The following is a 14937-nucleotide window of genomic DNA, read 5'->3' as shown; positions in this document are numbered from 1 at the left end:
AAGAAAACCAGCTGAGGGGCACTTGACTGTCAATCGCCAGCACCCTAAAACATACCAAAAAACCTTTCTTCTTAGGCCCAGCACAATGATGTCTAGAGAGCACAGTATTCAGAAAACTGTTTTACTTCCAAGGTATTCTAGTCAAATAATAAAACCAAATGAAGCCCTGACTCAAAACAATGAGAGAAGTATAGCATACTCCCACCTGACCCCACTTTTCAGATAATACACTCCCAATAGGGAACAATATCACCAAGGTGGAGCTCAACTACCTGGGTGAACATCACCCCTCATCTCCCCGCCAGGCTTTTCCAAATTAGAGGAAAGGCCTTTGTGCACAGCACCCAACACTCTGTTAACGATCTGTGGCAACAGTAGGCTGATACAGAGCCTTTGTAAAGGAGACTCCACAAAGTGGAGGCTTACCAGAGCCGCTGCTTGCCTCTTTGCTGGAGATGGCACTTGCAGAAGGCAGCAGCTGATGTACCTGTGCTTGCTGGTCTGAACGGCTGCTGCCATTTGGGACGTTTTTGTTCCACATGTTCACATTTTTGTAGTTGTATTTGCTTGGATCTCCCCAGGCAGAAGTTCCATCATCAATCTCCATTTTGCGTCGTATGGATTCTGGGGATGGTTCCTCCCAGCCTGTGGGTTCTTCTTCTTTTGCTGGGGCTGGTATGGGTCCCCCCAGCCAGCCTGTGCCAGGAGGTTTGCCTGTAGCTGGTGGGATTCCCCAGGACCCAACAAGGTCTTGTTGCTTGTTCCAGTCCGGAGAACTGACTGGCTTTGATGAATCTCCCCAACCTAGAGACTGATTAGACTTTGGAGGGTCTCCCCATCCCTGGGAAGAATTAGGTTTAGCAGATTCATCCCATCCTGATGAATTATTTGGATTTATGTTATTTCCCCAAGTAAAAGAACTAGTTTTACCAAGTTCATTCCAACCAGAAACGGACCTATCACTGTCACTACCTCCTGAGCTGGACTTTTTATTAGCCTCCCCCCAATGGTTACTCCTTGAGGTCTCTCCCCAGTTGTCACTGGCAGAAACGGACCAACCTTGGCTTGCCTTCTGTCCATCACCCCATCCCTGTTTGTTCTTTTGCGAATCATTCCACGCAGACTTGTCTTCTTTGCAATTCCCCCACTGATTGCTCTTGATCATTCCTGTAGCAGCAGAATCATCTTCCCACCCCCCCTGGCAGTTTGAGCCTTTGGAATCTCCCCACCTCAGAGCAGGCTTGGGGTCGCCCCACCCCGATACAGCTGAGGTATCATTACCATTAGGGCCAGTCTTCTCCATACATGCCCCTGAGTTAAGAGTCTGTGCTGCAGAGCTTCCCCAGGCCTCGGTCCCATTGTCAGTCTTTCTTTCCCCTCTAGGCGATGTTTCGGTATCCCAGGCAGTATTCTGCTTAATAGGAGTCTGTCCCCAGCCAGAGTTGGACAGGACACGTGGATCTAAGTCAGTTCTGTTCACGATGCTTTGGAGTAATGTGTGCTGATCAAGTTTTCTTCTGTCTCGACTCTGACTGTCCCCAGTTGCTTTTTCCTCTAGGCGTCCAGTGCTTTCTGTGCTACCCTCACTCTCCACTGCACCTCCTGTTTTGGCCCACACGCTGCTTTGCTCATTTGTCTGAGATGTGGCAGAACCCTGATCCTCTTCCTCAGTAGACTTCCATCCATTTGTAAACTTCTTTCCATTGCCGTTTGCACTGTCACTGGAATGCTGATTGCTAGGCAGTTTGTTCCACTCGACGCTGGGTATATTAGTGCCAGTGTTTTGTGCAGGGGTTCCCCATCCTCTTCGACTTCCTCCAGAATTCGCACCATTTCCACTTCCCCATGACGTACTCTGGGAATTTGCTGCCCCAGACTCCCAAACGCTTCCTCCTTTATTTGTGTTAACTTGAAAGTTAGTGCCCACAGGCCCATTGATGCCAGGCTGCATTAGAGTTGCATTCACAGTGTCACCATTAGCTTGGCCATTAGGGCCGGAACACTTGTCTCCAGAGTAATTAGAACCATAGGCACCCCATGTAGTACCATAAGAGCCCCCACTTTTTGACTCTCCATTGCTAAGATGAGAAAGGGAAGTGCCATTCATAACTGATGGAGCCTGTATTTGAGGATGATTCATTGTGCTCACACGCCAGGCCCCTGTATTACTACTAGGCAGTTCATTATTCTGTACTGAACCGGAGTTTGGTAAACTAGAGGTCATAAAGTTAGTAGTGTTATTTGGTCCAGTCATTTCAGTGGTAATATTTTGAGGTTGACCACTGAATGAAACCTTCTGTGTACCACTTACTTCAGATTCACAAGTTTCCTGAAGGCTTCCCCAGGTACCATGGGTAGAAGAACCACTCACTTTAGAGTTAATACTCTGATTGTTAGGCATCTGGCCTATGGTACTGCACTGAATATTGATGCCAGAATTACCACTCCCTACAGGCCCTTTTAGGGCAAGTCCATTGTTCTCTAATACTGGCCAGGCACCATGGTTGCTAGCTGAATTCAAAGTGCTTGGATTTAACCCTCCATTTGATGAAGAACTTACAGTGCCCCAAGCATTCATTCTATTGTTGCTACTTTCTGATTTGCTTTCAGGAGCATCCACAGAGACCTGACATGTGCTTATTATGGCTCCATGGGAAAACCCCCACGGTCCAGTACTGCTTCCATGGCCCACATTATTGCTGCTGCTACCAACCACAAACTTGTTTTGGGAACCAAGTCCAGTGCTATTCCGAAGGCTATCTTTTTCACCACCTGTGCTCCCTGAAGCCATGATAGTGATGTTTCTCTCTGATTCAGAACTGGAGGCAGAATCAGCATCCACACATTCTGAAGCCAATTCTGGATCACTGCCAGGGACTGAAGGCCATACTTCTTTTTCCAACAAGTCGCTCACAACAGCATTCCTACAGTTTGTGCTGGAGTCACTCGTAGAAGACACAGGTCCCTGCTGGGAATTTTCATAATGGGATCCTGAAGTATTGTGGTTTATATCTAGAATAAAGGAGAAAGACACAGTTTATAAAGAGCTAGTCATTTTAAAAATGACACAAAACAGTCTCAGAAAAATGGCAAGTATGTCATAACTACATGTGGTTCCTCAACTTTGATAAGATAAGGCGCCTGTCAGGATGGTTACAAGAACACTGCTTATCTTTCAGCCACCAACTTTCCACTCCAGTAAGTTTACACAGGCAGAGGATTTTGCAGCTTTGCTCATCAATATTATTCTACAGCCCTAGAACATAACAGTCCCTCAATAAATGCTGGATTAATGAACTGTTAACACATCATCCAGAAAAGAATTCTGACGTCAGAGGGACTGGTGGCAGTGATGTGTTATAATGGAGCAACCCAGACTCAGAGGCTGGACTTGGGAAAGAGGAGGCTGAGATGAAGGCAGGTAAAGATAAATACCCTAACCTTGATAAAATATATTAGCAATGTATTAGGGATCCTTTTCCCATTCTGCTTCCTAGAATAGCCTTTTTCAGTTTATAAGAATTCCAAAGTTTTATCCATTATATTTCCATTTCTTCAGTGTTTACATTCAGCTAAAATACTGGACACAAGCAAGAATTATTTTTAGCTTGACTCAATAAGATTTTTACCTGCAAAGCCAACTTTATTAAAAGAGACAACAGAAAAACACATCAACTGACATATGAAAGATCACCAAATCCTTATGATAAAAGCCAGCTGCTGACATTAAGAACCACAAATGACCAGCCATAAAATCCCACAATCTGAGATTCTCTGCTATGGATTATTATCTAGTTACTCCACCACAGGCTGGGCAATCCAAACATTTCTGATAATTCCCAGGTTCTTTATTGTCATTTGGTTTAAGGATCTGGTAGGTAGAAATTCCTCAGGGATATTAACTACAAAAGATATTTGCATTCAGTCCATCTCGAGGGGGTTGCTTATGTTGTAGTTCTCTACTAGAGTAAGAATCAGAATTACACGTAGAGCTTTTAAATGCACACATCATGTCCCATGGAGGGTTTTTTTTTGGGGGGGGCGGGGGTGGTGGGTACCGGGGATTAAGACCAGGGTTGCTTAACTAGGACCACATCCCCAGCCCTTTTTTATATTTTATTTAGAGACAAGGTCTTGCTGGGTTACTCGGGGTCTCACTAAGTTGCTGAGGCTGCAATCCTCCTGTCTCAGCCTCCCCAAGCTGCTGGGATTACAGGCATGCACCCCCATGCCCTGCATGTCCCATACTTCATGGTTATAAAGCCTAGGAAATAAATGTAAATTGCTACTAGGGAGTTTTGCTAATATAGAAAATCAGATTCTGCTTGTATCATTTTCTCTCAAAGTATACACTGTTAGGAAGTAACTGATGATAACCCAGAAAGAGTGGCAGGAAAAGGGACTACAGAGACCAGAAATAATATATGTAATTCACCAAATATATACATTAAAGCTTCATAGGTGACTCTAATCTCTACTCCCTGCTTAGGAATCATTTTGTTAAGTTATCAGATGAAAAGTTTGTTATCTTTCAGTGCACATGAAAAGAATTTCTCATGAAATAAAGGGTACTAAAAAGTCAATCTCACGGAGTAAAAACAAATCAGCATACTGACGTCCGCACCAGCCCATCAACAGATGTTCAGCTACATGTCGTGAGCTTTAACACACTTTCATAACCCCACAGGATAGGTATTACTTTTGCTCTCCAGATGAGAAAATCACCATTCAGAAGTTAATTTGTAGAAACCAAGCGAGATTTGTCAGAATCCTTCATGAAGCAAGGTGACTACATGGCTGAGTCTATAGAGGCAACTTGACTCAAGTCTGGATTCTATGCGGTAGACTTGTGACAAAATCTGTGAAGCAGGGGTACTTCCTAACCTAGTTACTTTGCTGACTGTACCATCTTATGCAAAACGTTTAGCTCACACTGTCAGCAAGGTAAGTAGTGATTAAAAGCACAGAGTCTGAGACATTTTACCATCTACTATCTGTATGATCACAAGCAGGATTTCTGCCTTAGTTTCTTCATAGTACCAATCTAATGCAACTGTTATGAGGATTAAATGATTAACAACTATAAGCCATATCTGATTCATATAACACTTAAAAAATGAAGGCCATTATTATCATTAATTAATGCATGCTAAAGATTATTATCATCTTTTATTCTCCAGAACATATTTTTCATTCTACCAGGTCTCCCTGATGAAGAATATGAGAACTCATAGAACTTGCTTACTTAAAATCTCCTCCTTGATATCATACACAGAATAACTGGACTTTTATTCCCAAGAGACGTCTCCTCCCAAAGAAGGGGAGACACAATTCTCCTAGCTTTCCTCAACTCAGTGAGTTTCTAAAACCCTTTATCCTTTATTTATCCTTTATTCCTTGCTGTGTACAGAAAATCCCAAACATAACCAAGTCCTGAATCCAGACTTTTCCTCTAAATCTAGAATACTTCCTTCAGCCATCACTTCTGTCCTCTCCTGGATTACTGCAAAAGTATTTCTGCTGCCATTATTTTCCACGTGTGTTGTCACTTTTATAAAGTAAGAAAAAGAGATTGGGCATTTAAAACAAAACGACTCAAGTAAAAATAAAAGAATGACCCAGAATTTAACAATGAAGTATCAGCAGCATTCCCACAATAATAGGAGAAAGACAAGGACACTTGTCATCAACACTCTTAAACTCCACCCTGGACATGTGAACCCAGGAAATAGGGTCCAAAATGAGAGATAAATTCATGAAGATAAAAAAGACCAACATGTGAAAAACAATAGTTTTCCAATATCCATTTTCAATGAGAAAATGTGATAGAAAAATGTTCCTAATCAGCACAACTCATAAAATCACTTGGACATACTAATAAAAATATTTAAATTTCATTTTAATTTTTATATATGTAATTTCTAGATGTAGTTGCACACAATACCTTTATTTATTTATTTTTATGTGGCGCTGAGGATCGAACCCAGAACCTTGCATGTGCTAGGCGAGCGCTCTACTGCTGAGCCACAACCCCAGCCCTCGTTTTAAATTTTATTGTAAGTCACAGAAGATAACTTGATTATGTATAGAAACTTGTTCCTAAATAGGAAGATCTAACAATTTTAACATAATTACAAGGAACTGTTAAACATATTAACCATGTATGATGATTAAAAGTGATTTTAAGATTCATGTTAAAAAATGGGAGTCTCTACTCCACTTCCCCCAATAAATCTCAAACAGAATTTATGAGGGAGGGAATTCACATTATCAGGCAGTACTGCACTGAGAGAATATGCAAACATACTGAACAGAAAATCCAGGAATAGTCCCAAGCATATGTCAAGGTTAGTGTTTTGGATGTGGGGGAGGTATTCAGTACTTGAAAAATATTTTCGAATGAGACAATATATTCAAAATAATACCAAATGATTAATATTAGAAGTAAGTCATGCCTAAAACCCTGGGTTCAATCATGACCACCATTAAAAAAAAAAAAGTGTAATGGCAAAGGATGAAACCATGAAATTATAGAATTTTTAATACACAAATCATAGAAACCACAAAAGGAATGATAGGTTAGACTACTTATTTTTAAAGTGAAACCTTTTAATATCAGAATGAAGAAAAGCAGAAAAACAAACACTAGAATACACTCTGCAAAAGAGTTCTGTTGCCTTTAACACTAGCAAAAAATGTTCCCACATTCTAGTCTAGTCCTGATTTTGGAACCAGTGGTAGTGATCTAAGACTGACTTTTGCTATATTTTCTTTTAGGAAAGTAAGGAGAGGTACCATGAATAATTATTAGCTAAAATTCCATTTTTAATCTGGATCCTACTTTAGTTTCAACAAAACCTAAATTAAAGACCATTCTAAAAACTGTACATCAAGGATAAGTCACATGGCATTTTTAGTTATGAAAAGAGTTATAGTTTAGGAAGAAAAATTAATGGTATGGAGGGGAAACAGACACAATTCCAACTAAAGGAGAGAAAAGAAAACGCATTCTCAGAAATCACAGGTGCAGAAGCTATTTCAGAGTTGAAGAAGTGAAATAATATATTTCCCCTTTCAGACAAGGGGAACACCGTTGTTCAAAATATCTGAGGATAAACATACAGGAATACCATTAAGTAGATTATCACTACTTTTTTTTTTTTTTTTTAATATTTATTTAGTTGTAGATGAACACACAGTATCTGCTTTTGTTTGTTTTTTATGTGGTGCTGAGGATGGAACCCAGGGCCTCATACATGTGAGGCAAGCACTTTACCACTGAGCTACAGCCTCAGCCCTATCACTACTTTATTCCCCCAGGAGACAGAAACATTAAGGCTGTAAATCTCTGTGGGAATGCAAAGAAAAAGAGCAGGTTTTTTTTTTTTTTTTTAATTTAATGCAAATCTTTACAAACCATAATGCTATAAGCAAACTAAGATTTAGAAGGTTGCATGTTACTTAGAAACATCTGGAATCCAGAATGGCATCAGCATCCTACTTTTACACAAAATCATCAAGAGAGAATGGGGGCAGCTCTAGCACTACACCTCAGGAAGAATACAGTCAGTTCTGGTGGTGTACACCTGTACGCCTGGCAACTTGGGAGGCCTAGGACGACAGCCTCAGCAACTTAGTGAAAGCCTGTTTCAAAAAGTAAAGGTCTGGGATGTATATCATTGGTCAAGCACCCCAGGATTCAATCCCCAGCACTGCAAACACACACACACACACACACACACACACACAATTGCATTACTGTACTTCTATTCAGAGAGATTATGTAGGGAGCAAAGACTGGTGATAATTCAAGTGGCTAATAATAAACAGCATGTGTGGGAAGAATTTAGACTGATGTAAGTTCATGAGCAAGTTTTTTCTTACAAAATATATGCCACATAACAAAACAGTTGAATTCTTTGCTTTTCTACCTTAGACTTTATTTCTATAGAAAGAGAAGAGCTTAATAAATAAGTAATCTTTAGGTTTAACAGTGTTTCCATGGAGTGTGAGATAGACCACCAAGAATATGAGAGAACCTTAAATGCACAATTTCAAATAGCTCTTAAAAGTGACAAAGTCCATGATGTCTCTTTTGGTTATTTCAGCCTTTGGTGCTGGGTCACCAAACATTTTATGTAAAGGTCTAGTTAATAAATATTTTGTGGGCTAGATAGACAGTTTTGGCAACTACTTAAGTCTGGCACTGTAGCTTGAAAGCAGCCACAAACAACATGTAACCCAACAGGCATGGCAGCCTTTCAATAAAACTGGACTAATGGAGGTTTGGTTCTGGAATAAAGACGACAAAGATAACAACACACCAGATGCAACACATGGATCATGACTGGCTTCTGGTCTGACAAATTAGGGTGCAGGTTGTAGAAAAAAAGATATTTGGGGGGATTTTACTTTAGACCAAATGGTGAGTACCTCAACCATGGCAACTGGCAGGAGACGGAAAGGAGTTCAGTTCAAACAAAAATAAAACACCCAGTATTTGAGGTTAAAAATTATACAGCGCAGTGAACCACTGGCTTATGAAACACTAAGAAAGGAAGAGTCTGAGCCTGATTTCAGGATTTTGGAAGGGTTACTGGATGAACGGACAGGCTGGCTTTTTTGAGCAAGGGAATCCAGACAGAGGAAGTGGTATGGGGCAAGGTAATGAGTTTAAGTTTGAACACTCTGAGTCTAAGGGTTCCAACTTCAGTTGAAGACATCCAGGAGAAAGACAGCCAAAATTTGGAAAGATATGCAACAATGATTCAGCAAGTAATAAAATCTGAGAGCTGGTCAAAGAAAAACAGTAAAATACAGAAGAGGAACAGAAAGGTGTGAGGAGAACAAGAGCTACATGGTGACAGAGGCTACACAATGAAAGACCTTCATTTAGCAAAGAGGAGGCAAATGGCAGGGGTGGGGCACATTAAGATAGAAAAGACTGCTTTTGAACTATGATTGTGATTTTTTAAAAAGTATTGATTGGAAATTTAGAAGATCAGTGACTTTAATAAGAGCTATTTTAGTCAAGTGAGCAGGAGTTGGATTCCAGCGGATCAATGAAAATGTATGAAAAATCGAAAGCACAGACTTCAAGAACTCGGAAAAAGGAGAGATCCTGCAAGAACTCAAAAGTACAGGACTTATCAGATTCTTTTGTCAAAGAGAACAGAGACGTGAACATGTTTATAGACCAACTGAAAGGTGAAAACAGAGAGCCAGACATAAGTTACAAGACAGCAAAGATGTTACACTATGCTGAAAAAAATACAAAATGCCAGGTGCATGGACAGTATTCTAGTGATTCTCCAAAAACTTTTAAGCCATTCCAACAGATCCCCTCTCATAATTATACACATGTACTTCACTGGTTTTAAAATAATAATAATATATAAAACACTCATGTATCCCCCCTGAAGAAATACATTGCTAGCCTACAAGAAAAGACTCCCTGCCTCCTCCTCTGATTTATAGCTCCTTCATTCCCTTTAGATCTCCCAGTGGTAATCACTCATGTAAATTTCCATATTTTATTCATCCCTAAATGACATGTAATATTGTTTTATAGTCTTTGTCTTACAAAGGGATCATACTGTGAACAAACAAACAAAAATACATTCTTGGAACAACCGGCAGGAAGGTGAACATGAACTATTAGGAGACACTGTTGAATTGCTGTTATTCTTTTCCTTTAGGGGTGATTATGATATTGTCATTGTACAGGAAATCATCCTTATGCTTAGGGTAGCTACTGGACATGTTTGCCATTTACCCTCCAATGACTCAACCATAATGAACTTGTGTGGGAGGGGGTCAGGATTTAACCCAGGGGCTATGCCTGAACTACATGCACCCAGCCCTTTCTCATTTTTGAGACAGGGTCTCACTAAGCTATCAAGGCTACCCTTGAACTTATGATCCTCCTGCCCCAGCCTCTCAAATCACTGGGATTACAGGCGTGCGCCACCACACCAGCACGTGTGTGTCTATGACACATATGAAAGAAAAAAGAGACACTGAGTGCCCTGTGTGTGTGATCCAGATGGGACTGTGCTAACAACCACTGGATCTGGGAGGAAGGTGAACTAGTGGTCACTACTCTAGTCTAACTGATTTCTCTATGGATCATGTTGGATGACAAAAAGTGAAATAGATCGTTTTGGCCCAAAAGACTATTGCTGCTGTCCAGGTGGCTGAGCATATTAGTCCTCCTGAAATGCCTTATTACATGGCCCCTAATTCAGGGTTATTTGGGCTCGTCAGGGCACTAAGAAGTCAACTACAAAAAAAGAGGTCTTAAGTCTAAGTTAAAACAAGTAGGGGTTGAGTTTGTGGCTCAGCAGTAGAGCGCTTGCCTCGCACGTTTGAGACCCTGGGTTTGAACCTCGGCACCACATAAAAATAAAATAAGCAAAATAAAGGTATTGGGTCCAACTATAACTAAAAAATAAATATTAAAAACGATTAATAAGTGTTTCAAGCACAGTTGCAAAATGGCAGGCCAGGACTCAACCTGCAGAGTTGTCTATTTGACCACCACAGGGTCCTAACAACAATAAAAATGAAAAGGTGTAAGTATTTAGCAAGGGTACAAAATCGAAACCCACTGACCACCGTCCCCATCGCTCTTTCCACCATTTACTCCACTTACCTGCCAGCCCATGAAGGCATCCATTTGTGACTTCTGATTAACAAACTATCTAATCTCATCTAGGTACAAAACTTGCTCTGTCCACACTGAATAAATGAGAAACATATTAAGGGAAGAAAAGGAAGTCTATCTAACACTGCTCCTTTTTAGCATGAAAACCTGTAATAAGTGAATTTCCATGTACCATATTCAGTAATTTAAATGCTAAATCCACTCCACTACACTCTGTTCAAAAAGAGCCAAATACAAACAGACAAAAACAGTGAAGATGGTGTTCTCACAATCCTGAACTGCCTGTAGTTACTGTCAACACAGAGTTCTCACCTCTCTGGGCTCACGCTATTGTACACTGTTTGTACACTGTTCTCCACGGACCACTTGGCTGCTTTTAGTCTGTAAGATGGCCCTCCCTGGCCTGTGACATGAGAACTAAATAAGCTATCACAGCATTTGGGTTAGAGTAAGCACCCCATGAAAATTAGGGGATCATCATTATTCGTATTGATGACTCTTCAGGAATGAGGAAAGACTGGCTCCTCCGAGATTCACTGAGTCCTACTGGCCCACTCTGCAGCCAGAGTTTCCACTACCATTGCTAGAAGCACACGTAAGGGTATTTTAATGTAAATATGTGAAATACGCTGATAGACAGGAGGAGATCCACAACCTTTATTAAAAGATGAAACTGCCAATCTGGTTCTTCAGGATGCCTTGGCTTCATCACCTGCATTCTCTAACTGCTTTAGCATTTAATTTCAAACTGATCCCTGCACCCTCCTGACTTCCATCTCAACCTCCACATCAATGCTGTCCACCTTGTAAAGTTCTTTTAGAAACGGGGAGGATGTTTTTCCCTCTAGGGTTTTTTTGAAGACTTTCTCCTATACCCACACCTTAGGTCTTCTCATCTGAACATACGCCTACAATGCTTTTAGGTTTTTTTGGATCCATACTCATTTTTGAGAAATAAGATTCTTATATTTCTGTTATTTCCATTTCAAAAACAGCTTTGCTCTTTCATTTCCCAAACTGAAGAAGCGCACTGGACAAGTTTCTAAATGTACTGCGCCACCTTGCTGTGTGCATTCTTAATTATGCTATCTACCAGCTCTCAGTAAAGCGCACTCCAGCATTTATTGTATAAATCATCTCCCAAGGTTTTAACAACATTTTTTTCTTATGCTGATGACCAATATGTTAAACCTGATTGCCCCAATGAAATTCAAATTACTAACTGCCTACTTATTGGCATTAGATGTAATATTTAGACCTCAAAGCAATCACAGGATTGGGTACTACTGTCAACCCTAGAGATTAAGAAAGAAGGTCACTATCTGGCCAGTCTCACACAGGTACTGCGTGACCAGGGGAGTGGGGATTAGAGATGAACTCAGGATGATAAGTTTGTATCATTACCAATGACAATGTGCTGCTGTAAGTACCTACGCTAGAAAATTCACATCTGTGTCCTCTTCCTCTTTACCTAACATTTCCAGTATGTCACCAAAGCACAGTATGGTGGTCATGAGCAACAGCTCTGGAATCACATCTCGGTATGGGTCCAGAATCGCTACTTATAATCCGTGAAATGCCATAATATATAGTACAATGTAGAGGGCAACACTTGGTGTATACATAAAGTAGCCTGGAGGTTGAAGTAAATAACTCTTCCTGGGGCAATCAGGAGACAGTAGTAAGAAAACAACATCTCACAGGGTTGCTGAAGATTAGATGCAATAATATGCATAACCGCACAGCACATGACTGGGTGGGGGAGAGAGCGCAAGTTTAGCTTGAGTCTTACAGTCTATTTTAGCTAAAAGCTTCTTGTTAAAGTGGGCAGAACCTAAAGGGCGAGAAAGTCATTAAAATATTCATTTTCAGGCAGGATGGCAGGTACCTTACAGGAAACATTTTAAGATTCTCCACTTGTAACTTCCTGTACAGGACTTTAAAATTAAAGCCCAGATCTGAGAAACACCAAAACAGCTGTCAATCTGTAAACTTGCTAATGATGCTAACGTTTGAGTCTTGTAAGAAGGGCCTTCTCTCACCTGACTCGGTTCTGCTGTTCTGCACCTCTCCGTTATTTTGTGGCTGCTGATTTATTACAGCACTGCTTTCTGACTGGCTGTTTAACACCTTAACAGCAGATCCCAGGTTTGCTGCTATGACAGGAAAATGCTGACCCCTCTTTAGAAGCTGCTTATGTTCCTGGTGGCGAAATCGTGGAGGTACTTCTCGAGGATACCGAGGCAAGGCCTGTGGCTGTGGCTGCGGCTGCTGCTGCTGCTGCTGCAGTGGTGGTGGTGGTGGCTGCTGCTGCTGCTGCTGCTGCTGCTGCTGCTGCTGCTGCGGCTGCTGCTGTTGCTGCTGCTGCTGCTGATTGTTGGCTGTAGCTCGCTTGGCATTATTATTAGTGCTGGTTGCTGTGGAAGTGCCGTTATTAGAGTTGGCAGGCTGAGGCTGGCTTACACTGGGCTTTATCTGTTCTGGCACTAATCCCAACAAAAGAGAAGGGGTGGAGAAGATTAGCCAGTAAAGTACACCTTCATAGGAAGCCATCTAAATTCAAAGGCACTACAAACAACAATCCTAACAGAACAGAAGCTTTATGTGTGCAGGAATAGCCTCATTCACATGCTTGAGTTTTCTTAGAAGACATCACTGCCAGGAGTCAAATTTTATTTCCACTAACTACTTATTCAATAAGGGTATGGAGACTGTTGGCCTTCCAGACCAGGATAACACATCATGCTCACCATCTCCTTCTCATATTACTCTGTGATCAGCAAGCAAGTACTCATCCATGACCGTGGAATCTTGACTAAAATAATCAATGTGCTGCTGGGCCCAGAGGCGCAGACCTATAAGCCTACCTACTCACTTGGGAGACTGAGGTAGGAGGATCACAAGTTTGAGGCCAACCTTGGAAACTGAGTGAGATCCTGTCTCAAAATACAAAATAAAAAGGGCTGGGGATTCAGCTCAGTGTTAGAACACTCCTTGGTTCAATCCCCAGTACTAGAAAAACAAAATACACATACACACACACACACAAAAAAAAAACCAAAAACAGAATAAATGTGCTAAATCAAGTCTGTGTCCTAAAAGAATCATTAATTCTCTGGTAACTATTCTTATTCTGCTTCATTTTTAATGTTTGTCCCTATTGTACATCTGGGGAAGACAAGAACAAAGTTATGAGAAAACCTGCTGGTTTCCTTTAAAAAAAAAAAAAAAGGAAAATTTAACAATGTCTTATTGATAAACTATAAAGTCTGAACCAAAGACAAACTCATGATACATACATAAATACAAAGATAACAGAATGAATCTGTAAGACTAATCAAAATAGGAGAAATAATTTGGATACTGTTTTGCAAATCTGAGAAACAAACACTTGTCTATGGAGACAGCGTGGTGTATGAGCTTTGGTGCCAGATGAACCCAGGTTTCAGTCTCACCTCTGCTTCACTAAGCTGTGGGTCTTCAGCTCAAGTTGTACAAACCTGACTGTCTCTAATCCCCACTGTGCAATGGGGAGGATGCTATGCCTTACACAGCTCTCCAAAGGCTAAAGGGTTAATGCTTACAAAGCACAGAACACAATTCTATACAAATACTGGTTATTCTTTAAGGACTGGCACGATACAAACTTATACACTTGTAGCAGTTAAATATTTCTGTGAAACCTGCACCTATCTTCTAGACACCAGTCAGGTAAGTGGAGTGAAACTTCTCCGTGCTACTGTGAGCATACTTGAAGAAGACTCTCTGTTCCAAGGTTAAGGTTCTAGTCCTGGAAACTAGCTCTACTCTCATTCCCAGGATAACCTCTGTGTCTTCTCTATAAAGTAGGGATAATCTTGGTCAAGCACCCAGTATACTGTAACCACTCAGTTAATGACAACTACTACTGTGGCCTATGTTATTTACAAATGCCATAATGTACAGGTTGCTGTGATGTCAGCCCTGGTCACCTGTGTTGTTCACCATGGTCACCAACTTGCTCTTGCCCACCCTCAGCTCTACGCCTTCACCTTCATCGTGAACAACCTGACCTTCTATCCTCTTCCTTCTCAGAATACCTGGTGGATTCAGTCTACCAACATATTTTTTGAGATGGGGTCTTGCTAAGTTACCCAGACAGCACTTAAACCATGATCTCCCTGCCTCAGGCTCCCAAGTAGGTGAGATTATGGGTCTGAGCCACCAAACCCAGTTTACTATTTTTAAATATATAATCTTAGCCTCTTATTTGCTTCAATGTGACTTTCATT

At 41.0% G+C, this 14937-nt stretch overlaps 1 protein-coding gene across 4 annotated transcripts in view; it reads right to left on the bottom strand.

Moving 5' to 3' along the window:
- Positions 1-14937, bottom strand: part of Tnrc6a (trinucleotide repeat containing adaptor 6A) — an 87010-nt gene that overhangs the window by 29638 nt on the left and 42435 nt on the right. For all 4 annotated transcript variants that reach the window (XM_076840150.2, XM_076840151.2, XM_077106007.1 and 1 more), the window contains 2 exons: positions 12709-13152; positions 427-3012 (listed from right to left, as the gene is read on the bottom strand). In XM_076840150.2, the coding sequence (XP_076696265.2) occupies positions 427-3012; positions 12709-13152 (3030 nt within the window). The remainder of the gene's footprint in view (positions 1-426; positions 3013-12708; positions 13153-14937) is intronic.

This window comes from Callospermophilus lateralis, chromosome 19, assembly GCF_048772815.1.
Source record: "Callospermophilus lateralis isolate mCalLat2 chromosome 19, mCalLat2.hap1, whole genome shotgun sequence".
NCBI lineage: Eukaryota > Metazoa > Chordata > Mammalia > Rodentia > Sciuridae > Callospermophilus > Callospermophilus lateralis.
This window is presented reverse-complemented; position numbering and strand designations above follow the sequence as displayed.